Source organism: Trichoderma virens, assembly GCF_000170995.1.
Source record: "Trichoderma virens Gv29-8 chromosome Unknown TRIVIscaffold_2, whole genome shotgun sequence".
NCBI lineage: Eukaryota > Fungi > Ascomycota > Sordariomycetes > Hypocreales > Hypocreaceae > Trichoderma > Trichoderma virens.
The window spans coordinates 2,021,828-2,038,138 of NW_014013747.1; the positions used below are offsets into that span (position 1 = coordinate 2,021,828).

The 16,311-nt window shown below is 52.6% G+C and overlaps 3 protein-coding genes across 3 annotated transcripts; all 3 read left to right on the forward strand.

Moving 5' to 3' along the window:
* Positions 1-834: 834 nt before the first annotated feature.
* On the forward strand, positions 835-1,715 carry TRIVIDRAFT_111973 (uncharacterized protein; the record flags this gene model as incomplete). The annotated part of the gene is made up of 3 exons (XM_014105270.1): positions 835-956; positions 1,028-1,344; positions 1,456-1,715. 3 exons carry the CDS (start codon positions 939-941, stop codon positions 1,544-1,546), a joined length of 426 nt encoding a protein of 141 aa, XP_013960745.1.
* A 4,213-nt stretch (positions 1,716-5,928) lies between these two features.
* Positions 5,929-8,199, forward strand: TRIVIDRAFT_52473 (uncharacterized protein; the record flags this gene model as incomplete). The annotated part of the gene is made up of 2 exons (XM_014105271.1): positions 5,929-6,309; positions 6,433-8,199. The coding sequence occupies 2 exons, from the start codon at positions 5,929-5,931 to the stop codon at positions 8,197-8,199; spliced, it is 2,148 nt and encodes a 715-aa protein (XP_013960746.1).
* A 4,877-nt stretch (positions 8,200-13,076) lies between these two features.
* On the forward strand, positions 13,077-16,218 carry TRIVIDRAFT_142199 (uncharacterized protein; the record flags this gene model as incomplete). The annotated part of the gene is made up of 6 exons (XM_014105272.1): positions 13,077-13,262; positions 13,326-13,392; positions 13,553-13,847; positions 13,907-14,074; positions 14,158-14,336; positions 14,405-16,218. The coding sequence occupies 6 exons, from the start codon at positions 13,077-13,079 to the stop codon at positions 16,216-16,218; spliced, it is 2,709 nt and encodes a 902-aa protein (XP_013960747.1).
* Between the last annotated feature and the right edge of the window lie 93 nt (positions 16,219-16,311).

Here is a 16,311-nt window from a genome sequence, read left to right on the forward strand (position 1 = left end):
GTGCCTGCCTGCTGGTGAGCGGTCGAATGGGGTACAAACAGAGGATAATCGGGCTGTTTTCGTCCAATTGCAGTTGGAGAAGCTCACCAGAGATGAATTGATGATGCCAGACTCGTCGGATTGAATAAAATGCAGAGGCAAAAGGGAGCTGCTGTGAAGCGAGCACAAACAGCTGATCTCTAGGACCTATTGGAAGGTTTGCTGCAGTCGTGACGTGCGTCTTGGTCTGGCGCGTCTGATTGGCGGAAGGGGAGCTTTTGTGGGGCGGTACTTGACACGGTGTGGCTGGGTGGGGTGGCTGAGTGGGGCTGGAGAAGAGAGAGCTGCCTTATGTAATATCTCCAAGACTCCAATTGATCAACAGCTTACCCTACGACTAATCATCCATTTGCCATTTTACACTTTGGCCATTGGATTGACATGCCTATGACGGAAAGCCTCGTTTTTCGCATCCTTCTTTGTTCCGCGGAATCAACTGGCGTCTGAGCGAGACCTCGGAAATGCTGCGTCCAGGCTCACTCTGTCCAACATGACCTAGTGCAAGCTAGCTGCACGCCGCTGATGAGGTCCAGCTAACGAGCTGAATCGGCTATGACAGTTCACGATACCCGTTATACCCGTTTGCATGGGCGATTCAGCTTCACGGTCACCGTGAAAAATCCCGACTCTGTGCCGTAGTTTTGCGCCACTTGGGCGTTCATTGGAAGAGGGGCGCTCATCATTGCCAGGCTCGTCACCAACTTGCCCATCACCCTCAAAACAGGAATTCGATTGCCGCCGATATAAATATGCGTGAGCCCATAAGGCCGCTTCCGTAAATCTCAACTTGTCCCACCACTACCTAGTAGATACTCGTACTAGGAAGTCTTGGCTCTGTATTCTGTAAACCTGTCTGATAACTTATCGCTGTCGCTGTCTACTACTGTTGCTTCCCAGCCATGTCGGCCTTTACCGAGGTAACCATGGACTATATTGCATCCGGCTATTATGTTAATCAAGGTCGTGAAACTCACCCATTCTACAATAGGAATGTTACGGCCAGATGTGCTGGCTCACTATCCCCGTCATAAACATTGACAGGGCCAAGGCCTTTTATGCCGAAGTCTTCTCCTGGGAGACCAACCCCCAAAGCGTTCCTCACGGGCGGCCCGGCGTCAAAGAGCTATTCTTTTTCAATCGTGGCAAAGCACTGAATGGCGCTTTCTACGTGATGGAGGATGGCTTTCACGTCATCAACCACGCGATAGGCGCTAGAGATTGCCTTTCTGTTCATCCGAGCTTCAACGTCGAGAACTGTAAGAAAACGCTTGAGCTGGTTGAGAAGCTCGGTGGCAAGACGCAACTGTAAGTTGGCCCCCTTTTGTGTCCATCTTCTTGGTGAAATATACGAGTAGAAAAGGAGACAGAAGAAAGCAGCAAGGGCGGAGAGAATATTCCAAGCTGACAGTCATCCAGGCATAAGACTGAGATTCCCGGGGACATGGGGTACTATGCTCGGTTCATCGACACTGAGGACAACTTGATCGGGATCTGGTCCAAAATCTGACACTCGGCTGGAATGACAGCCACTCCCTTAGTTTTTTGTTCATGAACTAGTCCACGAATAGTGGGCTGTTTCTGTTTCTCTTACTCTTGTATTACGCCGAGCAAAGCCATCACTATTCCTCGTTGATGGAAAAATAGTAGAAAAAGTACATATATATACCAACTATCCTAGCTTTTGTTTCCCAGCCTTGTTCGAATTATGCCCGTAATAGTCAATACTGTCCTCCACTCTTTGTCATTTCCCGTGGCGTAATTTATACCTGGTAATCAGCTATACTATGCTGTCTCCATCACGCCGGGTCCGGAGATCACGCCCCGTTGAAGCAGGGGCGGAGAAGATGACTAGAGGCGAACTCCATCTGCAGTTTGACAGCGGCCGCTACCATGGCACCAATTTCTCCAGCACTGAGATTCATCCCACGTTGCATCAAGGAGGAAAAATCATCCTGCGGGATGTCGAGCTTCATTGTAGCTGAGTCGTGTCTCGGGAGTCACTTGCCGCTAGGTCGTAGTTGGGTAGGTAGGTTGTCATTGATTCCAATGCTCGCCTCTGGTAAGCTATTATAAACCTATCCAAGCATATGCCCGATAAAGGTAGTTGTACTATACTATACTCTGACTTGCTCACGTTTGCATATGCTTAAAAGTCGCGGCTCTTGGCCAATCTTGAAGTCACACCCTTGCACATGTAGGCTGACAAAGCGGCTTCTATCGTGGTTTTAATGTCGACATCGGAGGCTCGTGCTTATTGGACATTGGTATTCCCACGCTCGGAAATATTTGTGCAATCAGGCGCAAGCGTTTTTCTTCAATACGGTGGTTGCCTATTCGTGGAATTTTATTCCATCCCATATCGCTGAGCTTGTGACGACTACAATGATAACGAAGCAAGTCCATGGGCTCGCGTGTTATCAAGCAACACCTCACCAGATCGCTTGGCTGCTTCAATACATGCACTGCAGAATGAGGAATTGAAACAGCGCATCTCTTACTGCATTTAGACAGCACATATTAGCAGGTGGCCGCGGGATATTGCCTTGATATTACCTATCTAGGTAGTACCTTGCCTTCTCAAGAGGCCCTCCCCCATGCATAATTGTTCCACGACATTGGGTCCTTTTCTCGGCGGTACAATGCATCCCGCGGGGGTCATGAGCGATGACCCACGATGCTAAATGGGTTTGCAGCCCCGGCTGGATGACCTAAGAAAGCGAACGTCTCACTCTATCCTTACTACCGCTCGGGCGAGCAGCACCCGTATGCTCCGTTTTCATGCTGCCTGTGGGCGTAAGGTTTCCCCCACAAGATCGGGAGTCGTTTCGGTCTTACTCTTCTTAGTCGGCTGCGGGGGCAAGTGATTTGTTCTCAATGCCTTGGCGGTGTTCGTCCTGAGTCGAAAACAGAGTCGTCTCCGCGCTCGAAGGATCAACTAGGTAGGTACATACATACCGTCTTACTGCTAGTCCAGATACCAGCAGACCAGAACCGCCTTGTTCCCGAGCTCCTCGAGGTACGTGTCATGGATGTAGCAATACGAAGAGTAGACAGACTCATGCCGCGCGGGCTGACACACCCCGGTGACCTTGATGACATTTATTGACCTCTTTCTACTCCGTACGGAGCATCCAAGGAGATTGTCATGGATACATGTATCCGCTGTCGGCCTCTGCTCCGGGTTTTGGCAGTTCCCAAAGATATCAGCTAGATACTACATAGATACATGCCCATCGGCTAGGCAAGGTACCATCGCGGGCATGAACTCGGCGTATCCAGGATTAGATCTTGTCCCTTTGGTTACAGACCGTTGGGCTACGAGTACTGGCCCTGCGAGTGACAAATTAAAACAGAGTATGAAGCGTCAATGCGCGCTAGTTTTGGAAAACTGAGGTGCCCAGAAAAAAAGAAAAGCACAAACCCCCGGCGTCTCTTTTTCCGCTGAACATGATAGGAAGGATTACTATTCTCCTGATGGAGCGCGAGCTTTTGCCGGTTCAGTGTTAAGGGGAGAGCCAGAGGCAAAGATTCTCCGCAAAAATGGTACTTGACATGTACTCGCCGGGAGACTCCGTGCGTCGCCATCGCTAGCAATTCCTCCGTCTTTGCAAAGGCCAAATTAGATGTACCTCGATTCCGGGAACGCACTCGGGTGGCAAGAACTGGTGCTTCTTTCTTTCTTTTTTCCGTTGGCTATTGCAGAAGCAGAAACAATAACAAACCAAAAACAAAACCAGCTTCTTGAACTGCTGGTGAACGCGAGAAAATGCGACACACACTCGGACTCGTACGAGCTCTCTTGTGCAAGTGCCCCATCAATAGCTCCAGAAGGAAGCACTTACCCCGTACTATTGTGCCTTAGCCTGAAGCCCAAGTACCGCCATCAAAGTACATGTACTCGTGCATGTACAGATACAGACAGCCAGAGTACTCCGGAAATACCAAACAGGGCAATTTCGGGTACATGTACGGAGTACTGCACGAATTCTCTGTAGGCATGGAGATTAAATCCAAGTCCATGCCGTCTGGTTCAAAGGATTCACAGGTCTCATTGGGGGGTTAATCTCTCGGTAGCAATGCGGGGCATGGCCCTGTGATTGGCGGAGAATTGTAGCCCCCAGCATCGCCGGCAAATAGGGAGAATTTGCGCACTGCACAGGCCTGCTTGCAGTGGGCCTAGCTAATCGCAACAGCAAGGCTGACTGGCTCTGCTCGCTAACTGAGCAATTACAGGTCCGACTCCGTAGCGCTAGCAGCTGTTCCAGCGAGCTCCAGCGGCTCCCGCGCCGGGGATTGCAGGGAGCACCAGCGCCTCCCCACCAAGCTGGCGCCGCTGCAGTGGAAAGCACTGAACCCCACGCTAGCAGGTCCTGGTACTTCTGTCATCGCCTATCCATGCCTGGATGCTACTAACCCGACAGGTCCTTTTTTTCAACATCAACAAATCATCCTCCCGATACTTGCGCTGCACACACAGCTGTCGTGCATTGGCTGCCAGCCTCTCTCGCGATTTCCTAAGCTACTCTACGGCCTGATATTGCCCCAGGGACTGCGCATCCCCTCAAGACCACCGCCAAGCAGCGCCAAGGCTCCTCAACACAGCTAGCCACCTCCATATCTCTTCGTATCGCATCCTCTCTCCATCACCAAAAAGACACCAGCCTCCAACCGAGCTTTGTTTTGTTTTGATTTCTCCGCCCTGCCTCTTCCGCCTCGTTTTCTCATCCGTCCACTCGGTGCTGCGCGCGGAAGGGATTTGGCGACTTTGACTGAGGTCCTGACTTGCGGCAATCCAATTTGAGACCGGAGCGAGATCCGCGGCAAAATAAAAAGAAGACGGAGAGGGAGAAAAACCGAAAACCGCCACAAGGTCTGGGAAGAATATGGTTTGGCCCTGATTCTGCTCTCACTCTTGCCTCGAGCCACCCACCGCTGAGCCAAGATTCTGGATTCCCTGGACCGACGACTAGAATCACACCCATCTGATACGCCCGCGGCTACCACGCATCTGCCTCTGCCGGCAAATTCCTCCAACGAACAACAGGCGTTTCTGACCTATAGGATTCGTATTAAATAATCGCCTCCGCTTCGTGTAAGTCTCTGGTGCCGGGGACCTAAGCTGCTTTTCAGGCAAAAAAAAAAAAAAAGAAGTGGAAAAGGGGATCTATTACCTGGCATCTATCCGCATACAAAACCATTTCTACTGGCCCTGTTGCGCAAACGGGAGAGCATCACCTGGCAGATCAACTCCGCTAGCTTTGGCCGCGGCGACTTTTGCGGTAACTTGGACGATTTTTCTCTCCCTCGACAATATATTTGTCTCTTGTATCACCGTCTTCGGAAGCTATCCGACTCAGCTGCCACTAACCGGCTTACGGGGGAAAGAGGAGCGAGAGTGTGCATAGGCCGCCGTCTCTCGATAATTGTGACCACCTTGTTGCATTGCGCTCCCTCCTCTCATTGCGACCTGCCCTAATTAGGTCTTCCCCAGGGGGTATCCGGGCACTTGTTTGTAGCTTGGAAGATACCTCTTGCGCCAGATCGCCTGCGACCTTACCCAAGCTTCGGGGTATTCGGCCACGCGAACTTGAGCTCACCGTACCCGATCACAGCTGGTGGGAGGTGCATTCGGCATCGTCAAGGCTGATCAGAATCCTTTCGCCAATCGTCGGCGCGACTTGGTTGAAGTGTTGGGCCCATCTATTTTCCGATTCCCACTTGGCATGCAGCGCCGAGTTGGTGGAGGTCCTACAAAGACACAGAGCCAACTTCCTGTATCCGGGCAGCGTCGCTTTTTGCCGACGCGGCTGCCTAAACGCTCAATCCTTCGGCCTCGACCTTCCAGTAGAGTGTGCTGTCTGAAACAAACTAACCTAGAACAATAATACGATGGCTGCTGTCCAGCAGTTGCTGGCAAGCCCGTCGCCGGCCCCAGCGCCAGTATCATCACACCACATCAACACCTCAGCCTCTGCCGACATGGAGCTTGACAGCGCCAGCAATGATCCGGTCATGATTGATAGCGGGCTGATGAAGGGCGCGCCACAAACGGGAGATTCTCGAATAGCTGTCATCGTGTATGGACAGGGACAGGAGCATGTTGTGTCCACATTCGCAGAGGTACTGGGCAAACCGGTTAAATTGAAGCGACAGTTCAAAGACGTCGACCACGAGGATGAGGGCTTTGTCATTGGCCTTGCTCTGCAGGAGGCCAAGAATGATGTGGAGGAGAGAGACCAGCAATTGCTCGTAGCTATCAATGCTCACTGCGTCAACCTAGGAATGCCTCCGGACCTGCATCTGTCGATCCACTGCGACTATGAGTTTCTCTACACCGAAACCCCCTTCTTCAGACGCGACCTTGCTCGATTTATCTCATTCACACTCGGCCAGATCAGCCCGCACAGCCAATTGATGGCCAAACCGAGGACGTTTTTCATTTCCACCACTTTTCCCGATGTCCATGCGGCTCTTCCTAACCTGGATATTCTTACTGTTGGAGCTGATGCGGTCGAGATTCGCGTGGACCTTCTGCGCGAGCCTAGGGGAGACGGGACCTTTTCTGACATCCCAAGCCTGAGTTACGTCGGACAGCAGGTCATGCTGCTGCGCCAGAGAACTGAGCTTCCCATCATCTTCACCACTAGATGCACAAAGGAGAATGGAAAATTTCCCATGGACAATCCCGATCTATACTATGAATATCTCTACCGAGCGGTCCAGTGGGGTGTAGAGTACATCGATGTCGAGCTGTGGCTGCCGGAGCACATTCGAAAGAAGCTGTACGAAAAGAGAGGCAATTCTCGCATCATGTCTGCATTCCACGACTTCTCGGGCACGTTCAAATGGCCGTCTCAATACGCACAAGATGTCTTTGTAAGGTCCAAGCAGTACGCCGATATCGTCAAGATGATTGCAATAATCAACGATCACAACGAAAATTTCGAGCTCGAGTACTTTCGTTCCAAGATACGAGCACAGTATCCAGATGCACCGCCGCTCTCAGCTGTCAATATGGGCGAGATTGGTCAGTTCTCACGAACGCTCAACACAGTCTTCTCGCCCATCACCCACCCTCTTTTGCCCATTATTGCTGCCCCTGGCCAGATGAGCACGGCCGAGATCAACGGCGCGTTGGCACTGCTGGGCCAGCTTCCAAAGAAATACTTTTACGGCATCAGCAGCGCTGCCGCTCGAAGCATCGCGCCGCGGGCTCCCTTTTACGAAAAGTGCTTCAACGAGCTAGGACTACCGCATCAGTTTGCCGTGGTAGAGCGCCAGCATAACAACCCATCAGGCATCCAATCGTGGTGCAACCAGAGGGATTTCGGAGGCGCATATCTTGACCCGGGGCTGTCGTACCAGACCATCATGAAGCATAACCCGTGGTTCTCGACTCTGCGCAACGGCCAAGGCCCGACACTGTCCGAGGCCGCTCAGGGGATCGGCATCATCGACACCATCGTTGTAAAGCCTGCAGGGTCATCGGGATCAGGATCAGAATCGACTTCGACGCCACCATCTCAGTATAGTGGCTCTATGCAACCCGGAGGACAGCCGGCCCTCGCCCCAAACACGTCACTGATCTTCGACAATGCTAGCTGGAGAGGCATCCTGTCAACACTGACTCGTGATCTAGCCCCCTCTGCCTATTTCGGCCGAACCGCGGTGGTGCTGGCTTTGACGGCCGACGACGCTGCGCCTGTCTTCTTCGCATTGAAGGCTCTCAAGATGTCAAAGATATACACAGTCGGCTTCAGGACGCCATCTGGGCTGGCCCGTAATGCCCCACCCATCGAACAGTTTATCAGCATGGAGAGTCTTCAACGGGCCCGATCTGTGACGGATAACAGAGCGCCTTTTGTCATCATTTCAGCACTCGGCCGAGGCAAGAGCAACATTGTCGGCATGATGCTGCGAGTCTTTGGAGCCGCTGGGCCCACGGGGTCATCGAACACGAAAAAGGTCTTCTTGAACCTTGCCGAAGCGGCGTCGCAGCAGAAGAACGACCCCATAGCAGTCGCGGAACAAAGCGGATTCACCGCATACGACGCTGCAGACGTTGCGGCTTTTACGACAGTCGAGAGCCTACGGCTGCTTGTCGGGCAAAATGTACCGTACAGCTTCGTACGGCTGGCAAGCGGACGAAATTTATTCTGAGAAGCTAATCTATTTTTACTTTGAAAGGATCCGGCTGATATAATAATACCCACTGCGAGCCTAGACCAATTCTCCTTTCCCGCTGGATCGATGCTGGCAAGGAGGGAGATTTCTTTTGGTCTATTGAGCTGCCTTTTTGCTTTTCGGCGCACCGATTTTGGAATACGGCCCCGGAATCCTGTTTCGTTTGTTTGCATCTGTGGCGTTGGAAGCGAGGCCAACACAGAGGGCATGCTTATTTTTACCCACGGCGCACTGTCTTGGTGACTTTTTCTTTTTCCCTTGTGTCTTGGTTTTCTATATATACATGTATATATAGGTATGTATATGAGGGGTTTATACACGCTGTATATAGTTATTGTCATTGGATGGGGGGGCGGTTAGGCTGTGGTTTGATTTGATTGGAAATATCACCCTCGGGCACGGAAACCAGAGGAGAGAATACGGAGATGTACGGCCAGATGAAAATAACACCACCATCACTGTTATCATTGCTGCAATGACGAAGTGCGTCGGACAATCGGCGACCTAGGTACTAGGTAGTTGTCGGCAATTACTTTCCCCCCCTTGCACTGTCCTAAGTGGTAAGCGAAACCGAGTCAGCTTACCTCTACATCACTGTACAGCCGGGCGGCAAGATTGGCTGGAAGTCGGGATCTGATGAGTGAGGGGTCTGCATTATGTACAGAGTACGAAGCGCAATACAATCAAAGGAATTGCTGACGAAGGAATCGCGTTGACGGATAGGAATTGCCTATTGAGGCTATTCTTTGCGCCCCTGCGATTGCATCTCTCGTATGTGAGCTCCATGCGCGATGCGAAGCAAACCCCCGAGTCATGACAGTGGTTGAGCAAACTATGCTCCTTGCTCCTTGCTCCTTGCTCGTACGAGTATAGCATCAGCGCATGCAAAATAGCAGCGTGGACTCGTATTAGGAGTGTTCAGTAATCGTATACTCGTACTCAATGATCAGCTGGACTAAGCTATTATCAATGAAGCTCTGTTTCCTTTGGTCGGCGTTATCCACATCTGTCTTGTTCATTAACCTTTTATGCTGCCCCCGGACTCGCTACTCTGGCTTACATGGGAGGTGCATGCCCTTTGCAGACGAGAATTTTCTAGCTGACAGGGGGGGAGCCCAATCTAGGGGCTCTCAACTCAGGTGCTACGTTTATCTAAAGGCAGCTGGTGCTAGCTTTTGTGGAATAGGGATAGGGCTTCTGGTGCGTCGCAAGGAGGCAAGGGAGAGAAAAGAAGCTCTCGAGATTGTTTGCCTCAAGCAATCGCCACGACTAACTAATCCAGAGTACTCGTACGAGATATGGCACTCGCACGCCGTACATGTAGATGTTGTTTAAAGCCCCTCCGCAATGATCTTCGCTGATGGCATAACCTTAATGGGAGTACTAATCCATTGTTAAAAATAATTGACTTGGCAGCAATACCGCATGCTCAGGCATTGAATTCTGGTCGAGGCGAGAAGGTTTTTCGAAGATTCGATTCCCCCCCCCCCCCCGTGCCGAGACGCGCCCAGACTTTGAGCGAGCCGAGCCACTTGCCATCATGAGACGATGACCAAGCAGAAGGCGGTATGAACATGATGGCCAATTCCGCCCTCAGCTCGGAGTCTCGACACTGATGAAACCCGGCCGCCAGTCTTTGAAGAGGGGGGAGGGGGGGAGCCAGCACGCCAAGTATCGCCGAGAAGGGCTCCAAGTGGAGGCGGCGCCCATCTAAGGCTGGCCCCTTGTTGTTTTCTGCCCTTTCGCAAATCCACAGCTTGGTCTTGAAGCCTCATGCGCGTCGTGCTCCTCGATCGATTAGATTTGATCCAATTCGTCCGACGCCGCTTTTTCTTTGTGTGTGTCTGCGTCGTCTGACCTTGGCTGCGTGTGGGGGATTCGGCTGAGGTTTCGGTTCGTCTATTTCTATTTGCGTCATGTGTCTTACTCTTCTTTTCGACTTCAAGTTGCGCTGCACCGTACTCGTACAGTAAGATTGTAAGGTCCATGCAAGCACGACTAGTCAACCTTGTGCCTGAGCTAGAAACGACCCCCTGAAAAGAGAGAGACAGAAAGAGAGAGAAAGAGGAAAAAAAGGGCAAAAAGAGTCAAACACAAGACAGAGCTAGCCTGCCGAGGGGAACTGGACTAATCGCCCTGGAAACGGGCCATACTGTACGGAGTATTGCAGAAGATTGCCATGCCGGGTTGTTGGACGCGGCACGAACCCCCGGCAACTCCCCACAAAATAGCCCAAACGTGAGAGGAGAGACGAAAAAGGGTAGTAGTGGCACAGGTACAGTAGCATTTTTCCCCTTTGCTGGATACCGGCTATGGGCTCACAAGGGGATGATGTGCAAGAGAGAGAGAAGCGGAATGTGGGTGAGAGTGAGGCACGCGCTTTGTCAGAAAGCCCGGCTCTCACATACGAGTACTGCATACATCACATCGATATACAGAACGAGCGGATTTTAGTGGTCCGTTGGGTCGCGGCATCGGCTTTTTGGCGGGCATATCACCACCATACCACCGCCCACTAGGCAGTACCTGTTCCTCGGCAGTTGGGGGCGTCATCAAAAAGGAGACGGAGAGACAGAGAGACAGAGAGGGCAGAAGCCAGCCAGCAGCTAGAGCTAGAGCCAGAGCGACCAGGCAATGCTTGAGCTGATTCGCTTCCGGCCACGCCTGACGGAAATCGGCGGATTCGCGCGTCTTCGCGGGATTCCCTGAGGCCTCGTGCCCGGTGCGACTCTGGCTGGGCAAAATTGAATTGGCGTGGAGAATTCAGGGAAGAAGAAGTGACATCGAAACCAAGCCGGAGGACCCCTGGTCCCTGACACTTTGACGCGAAAAAAATGATGTGGTAAGCAGCCACAGGGATTTTCGGGTACGTCTTTGACGATGAAGCATGTGGTCCGATGCGGGTTGCACATGGTACTCCGTACGAGGCGAGGATATACTGGGCTCGAGTGGAATCTTTACATTTACGCTGTTTGGAATAGTTTACGCTGTTTGGAATAGTTCATGCGGCTCTCGACGGGATAGCGAAGCCTAAAGCATACTGCAATGTACGAGTGCAGTATGATGGTTGAACGGGCTTGACTTGGACTCGGCAAGTTATCAGCGGGCTGCGTCTGACTGAGCTGAAGAGGCGAATATGCATACAGATAGAGCAGGTTCTTTCCTTTAGCTTACAGATAGGCTACTCGTCTGTGCCGGATCTCGGTGTGCAATCAAGCATGTCGTTGCCTCGGTCTTGTGATGATGTGGGATGGTCCGTTTCTCACTGCATGAGACAAGATGCTGAATTGCCACTGCTAGGTAGGTATTAGGTAGGAAGATATTTGGTATGGACGCCATGCGAAGGCCAGAGTGTGGATGTGGATTCCTCGGGAGGGTCGCTGTGCGCCCTCTCTCTCTCTGCTCTGTCTCTCTCCGAGGGAAATGTTCAAAGGTTCCTTTTTGGTACGATTCAGCGTCATCATCAAAGACTGCTGCAGCATCGACGCCTGTCCGTCCTCGTGGCCCATAGCCTTGATTTGCTCTCGTGCAGACGAGTCGAGCCCGGGGATGTGCTGCAGTGCCTTGGTCAGGTAGTATTACCCAGCACCACGGATACTACTCGTATATATACAGGTACATTGCAGGATAGTACCTATGGAACGCTCGCTAAATGGATGTACTAAACCTCGCTAGACAGGTATATACCAGGTACAGTATTGAACCTATTCGCGCTGGCAGTTCTGTTCTGGCCCGCGGGTGGGGGAAAGCGAATGGACAGGGCTCCAGGTGCTCCAATACTTGTACTCCAATATTAGCAAGGGAGCCGGTTGTGGTGCGAGCTCCAGCGCTCCCAAACTGCTCCAGTAGGGCTACCAGGCACTAACCGCTAGTGGCATTACATAGTACAAGTATGGATGTACTTGAATGAATGGGGTAGCTGCTAGCGCGCTGCCATGGCCGGATACTAATGCGACGAGTGCAGCTCTGGTTCCGCCCCAGCGCCAAAAAGACGGAATACGGGCAGCGGAAGCGGAGCAGCGTAGCAAACGGGCGATAGGCTAGGTACCTTAGTAGGCGTGAGCAGGTACGAGTAGTACCTGTGGGAGTACCTGTACGAGTACTTGTACCTGTGCGGCACGGAGGTCAGACGCTGCAGATTGATGGATGCTGCTTCCCCAAGCTGCACTAACTAGGCTAACTAGGAACTGCCCTCTTCATTTCCACCTCCAGCCTTGGGGGGTTCCAGGCATTTGCCGACTTCGCGACTCCAGCCAGCAGCAAAGCCAGACAGACGCTGGGTTGCGTGTGCTGCTGCTGCTGCTTTTTGCTTTGTTATCTTGCCGTCCACGTCCTTTATCTCTCTCTTCGCTTACTGGGCGCATGCCATCTACGACACGATACGATACGATCCTACGCAGTGATTTCCCTTGCTCGACGACGGTGACTCGGTGGGTCTGGCCGCCGCAATCAGTCCTCGAAACCTCCAGCTCCAACTTGCAGCAACCGCGACAACCAGCACGGCGTCCATCACCAGCGACAGGGCCCTCGGTCATGAATGCGCTGCAGATCAGCCCGCCATCTCGTATTCCATAATCACTAACGCCAAATTACCTGCGCGGCAAACCATCGCCCGGCTATCTCGTCTCTTGCGTCTCTCTTGCGCTTCCTCAGCAGCCACGGCACCTTTTCCCTTGCTTTGCCCTGTCTTGTCTTGTCTTGCCTCAATCTTGGCTTTGCTTGCGCCCTTTGCCTTCGACCTCTTTGGCGCCTGCTGGCGCCGGCTGGCTCTCCCGCATTGCTTGGCCGATTAGCCAACTCGCCGGAGTCATCGTCAACCTGGCGCCCGCACCTCCTCGGCCACCTCGTCCCATATGAACGCTCCGCATCGTCCTCCGGCCCAGCCTGTGGCCTTGCCGCCGCAGCGGCCGCAGGTTGGCATTGAGCGCTTGCCGACTCGCAATGTCACCACGGAGCCCCGCGAGTCCATGAACTGCAAGTCTTGCCGGAAGCGAAAGGTGAGTTTCTGCTTTTGCTGCCTCCTCGCGCCCAAGTTCTTTGTAGACCCCCTTGATGTGAATGCTATGCGCAGCCGCTGACCAATCTTTGCTTTGTTGAGTTAGATCAAGTGTAATCGCCTTCGCCCTTCTTGTGAGGCGTGCTTGGTGTTTCAATGCCCATGTGTATACGGTAAGCTCTGACGTACCCTAATGCCGTCTGGTGGTTTCCCGGAGTGGGAAGCCAAGGGCCTCGAACCTCGCCCGAGACAGCCACCCCTTGGATGTGTCACCACCACTACACCGTGACGGTAATTTTGTACCGGAAACATTCGTACTCACTGGTTGTATAGATGCCGTACCGAAGAAGCGTGGGCCAAAGACAGATGTCTTGGAGGCCCTCTTGAAGAGGGTGGATGGGTTGGAAGCCAAGCTCAAGGAGAAGAATGCCGAGGGCGAGCAGGCTTCCTCGTCATCAGCCACAACAAAACAAGAACCATCAACAGCTGGATCATCAACATCAGCAAAGAGGCAGCCGGCCGAGCGAGACATTGCGGAACCTGTTGCCAAGCGCAGGGCCACCGAAGAAAATACAACGCCCAATGTCACCGAGCTGCCGCTTTATTCTCCACAGACCTCAACAGCTGGGTAGGTTGTTTCCATATGCCGTTACTGCTAGAATCACTCGATACTCATACAAGCCGCAGGGACCCCGCCACCCCTTCTGTACAAACAGACGCTCTTCTTGATACATACTTTAATCGCTTCCACAATAAGCCGTTTCACATTTTCGACGAGTCGTTGATCCGAAAACGCATTAATCAAAACCAGCTCCCTCCTTTCCTCTTCGACGCCATTGCCGCAGTCGCCGCTAGGTATGTCTCACCCGTCTATTAAACCATCGAGTTTCTGTTTTATTTTGCCATGTGAGTGTTTGGTAGTCTCACCTCTTATGCAGGCACACACCGCATCCTCTTGGTTTCCGGGCGGCTGTCAAGCTAGGCGATGAATATGCCTCTCGTGCCAGGAGTGCCATTGACATCGATGAGCCTTCCATTGATAATCTCCAAGCCATTGTTCTGTTGGCGATTGCATTTACTGCCTCAGGCAAGGGTAGGAAGGCCTTTATGCTAATAAGTACGTGCATTCTCCCCCCTCGCGTTGTCTCCTCTACGGTGAGGAATAGTATCTGACTGGGTGTGCAGCAAATGCCATTGGCATGATCATGGCACTCGAATTGCATCGTGAGGTAGATCAACAAGCACAGGTAACCACGACGGAACGGGAAACGCGAAGGCAGCTCTTCTGGTCATGCTATCTCCTGGATCGCTTTTCGGCCTCCGGTTCCAAGCGCCCATCACTCATTAGTGACGACTCTATCGCATTGCGACTCCCATCATGGTATTCAGCGGCCTCTAATCTTCATATGGATGGTGATTTCTTCCTCTGCGGATCAAATCTGCAGTATTTTCAGGGCAGTGGCAAGAAGTCCCAGGGCACCTCAGGTATGCTTATCGACATAACGCGCATTCTCGGCGTGACCAATCGATATCTGGCTGCTGGAGGCGTCAAGGGTGATTCCCATTTTCCTTGGCACTCGCTATCAAATCTATCCAAAATAAGGCAGGATCTAGATGTGTGGGCATCCGGTACCGACGGCATATTCGCCTCGATGGAGGTTCTCTTTGGTCAACATGATTCGACTACTCTCGTCTTATGCAAGCTCATATATCATCTCATCCATTGCTTGATCTACCGACCCTTCCTCCCCATCAGCCTGGCCGAATTGGCGGGAAATGGGCAGCACCAGTCATGGCAGATCGAAGCGACCAACATGTGCTTCTTCCATGCGAATGCCATTACGGAGCTCGCCGAGGTTGGTAGACAGTTGCAGACTATTGAGTGGCCGTCGTTTGTCGGCTATTGCATCTGTACCGCCGGCACCGTTCACATCCACGGTGCGCACTACGGCAAGCAAGGCACCAGCGGCGAAATTAGTGTCTTCAGCTCTTCTTCGGATTTCTTGTCCCGAGAGATGCAGCTGTTGAGCGACCTGCGGTTCACATGGGCCATTGTTCAGCACCAACGGGATATGCTCCAGCGACTCTACGAAGCACACAGAGAGCTCGTAAAGACGATTACCGGCAGCGCAATGCGGTATACGCCCGGCTTCCAGCTCGAGGACTTTTTCGATAGATATTCCAACATTGGTGGGCCTGGTGGACCGACTTTCCATTTCGATACAGCGAATCTCAGCCTAGCGGACGAATTGGTTGACTACTCCAACGAACCGACTCCTTTGCCTGATATACAATCTCCTTGGCCTACCGAAAACAGGCCAAATCTCAAGCGGAAGACCACTTCACAGTCTTCCATCCAGGGTATACCTCTACCCCTCACACCTACGATGACAGTGACAAGCTATCCCCGCCAGTCCGTATCCATGCAGGCTGGCTTGATGCCGGCGCCGTCAACGCCCGGAGTTGGCGCCATGGCTGAGATGTTGCCCACTCACATGGAGACCCCGCGGCAGCAGCATCACATGGGTGCCATGCGCAGCACTGTAGATGTCACTACGGCCGCCCACCCTGCCATGGCTGGCTTTGGTCTTGGGCATCCTACCCACGCTGGCGCAGGAGGCATGGCTTCCATGGGCGGCATGGCATTCAACCCCGCCTTCAACTATAACCTTGGACCTTCACATGCAGCGGGCGGCGTCCCTCAACAGCAAGTCATCAACGACGCCAGCGGAGGCTTCGACGCCATGTTTGGAACGATCGGACCAAGCGCTTTTAACAGCCCAGCTCAATGGCAACCAGCGGTTGGCCAGGCGACACCGGGCGCCACGGCTCCCAGTCCCAGCACAAAGAGCAATACGGGTAGCACGGGCACGACGGGAGGTGAAGAAAAGGACCCCTTTATGAGCCTCTTGGAGCAGCTTGCCAACGATGAGCAGCGGCAGAATAGCGGGTTGAAGAGCGAGCTTGATTTCTTCTTGACGGGCAGCAGCACTTCATGACGTCCCTTTATTTTTTTCCCTCATTTTTTCTTGCGTTTCACTTTCCGCGTTGCGATTTCGATATATATATATATATATATAAATGGATGGGCG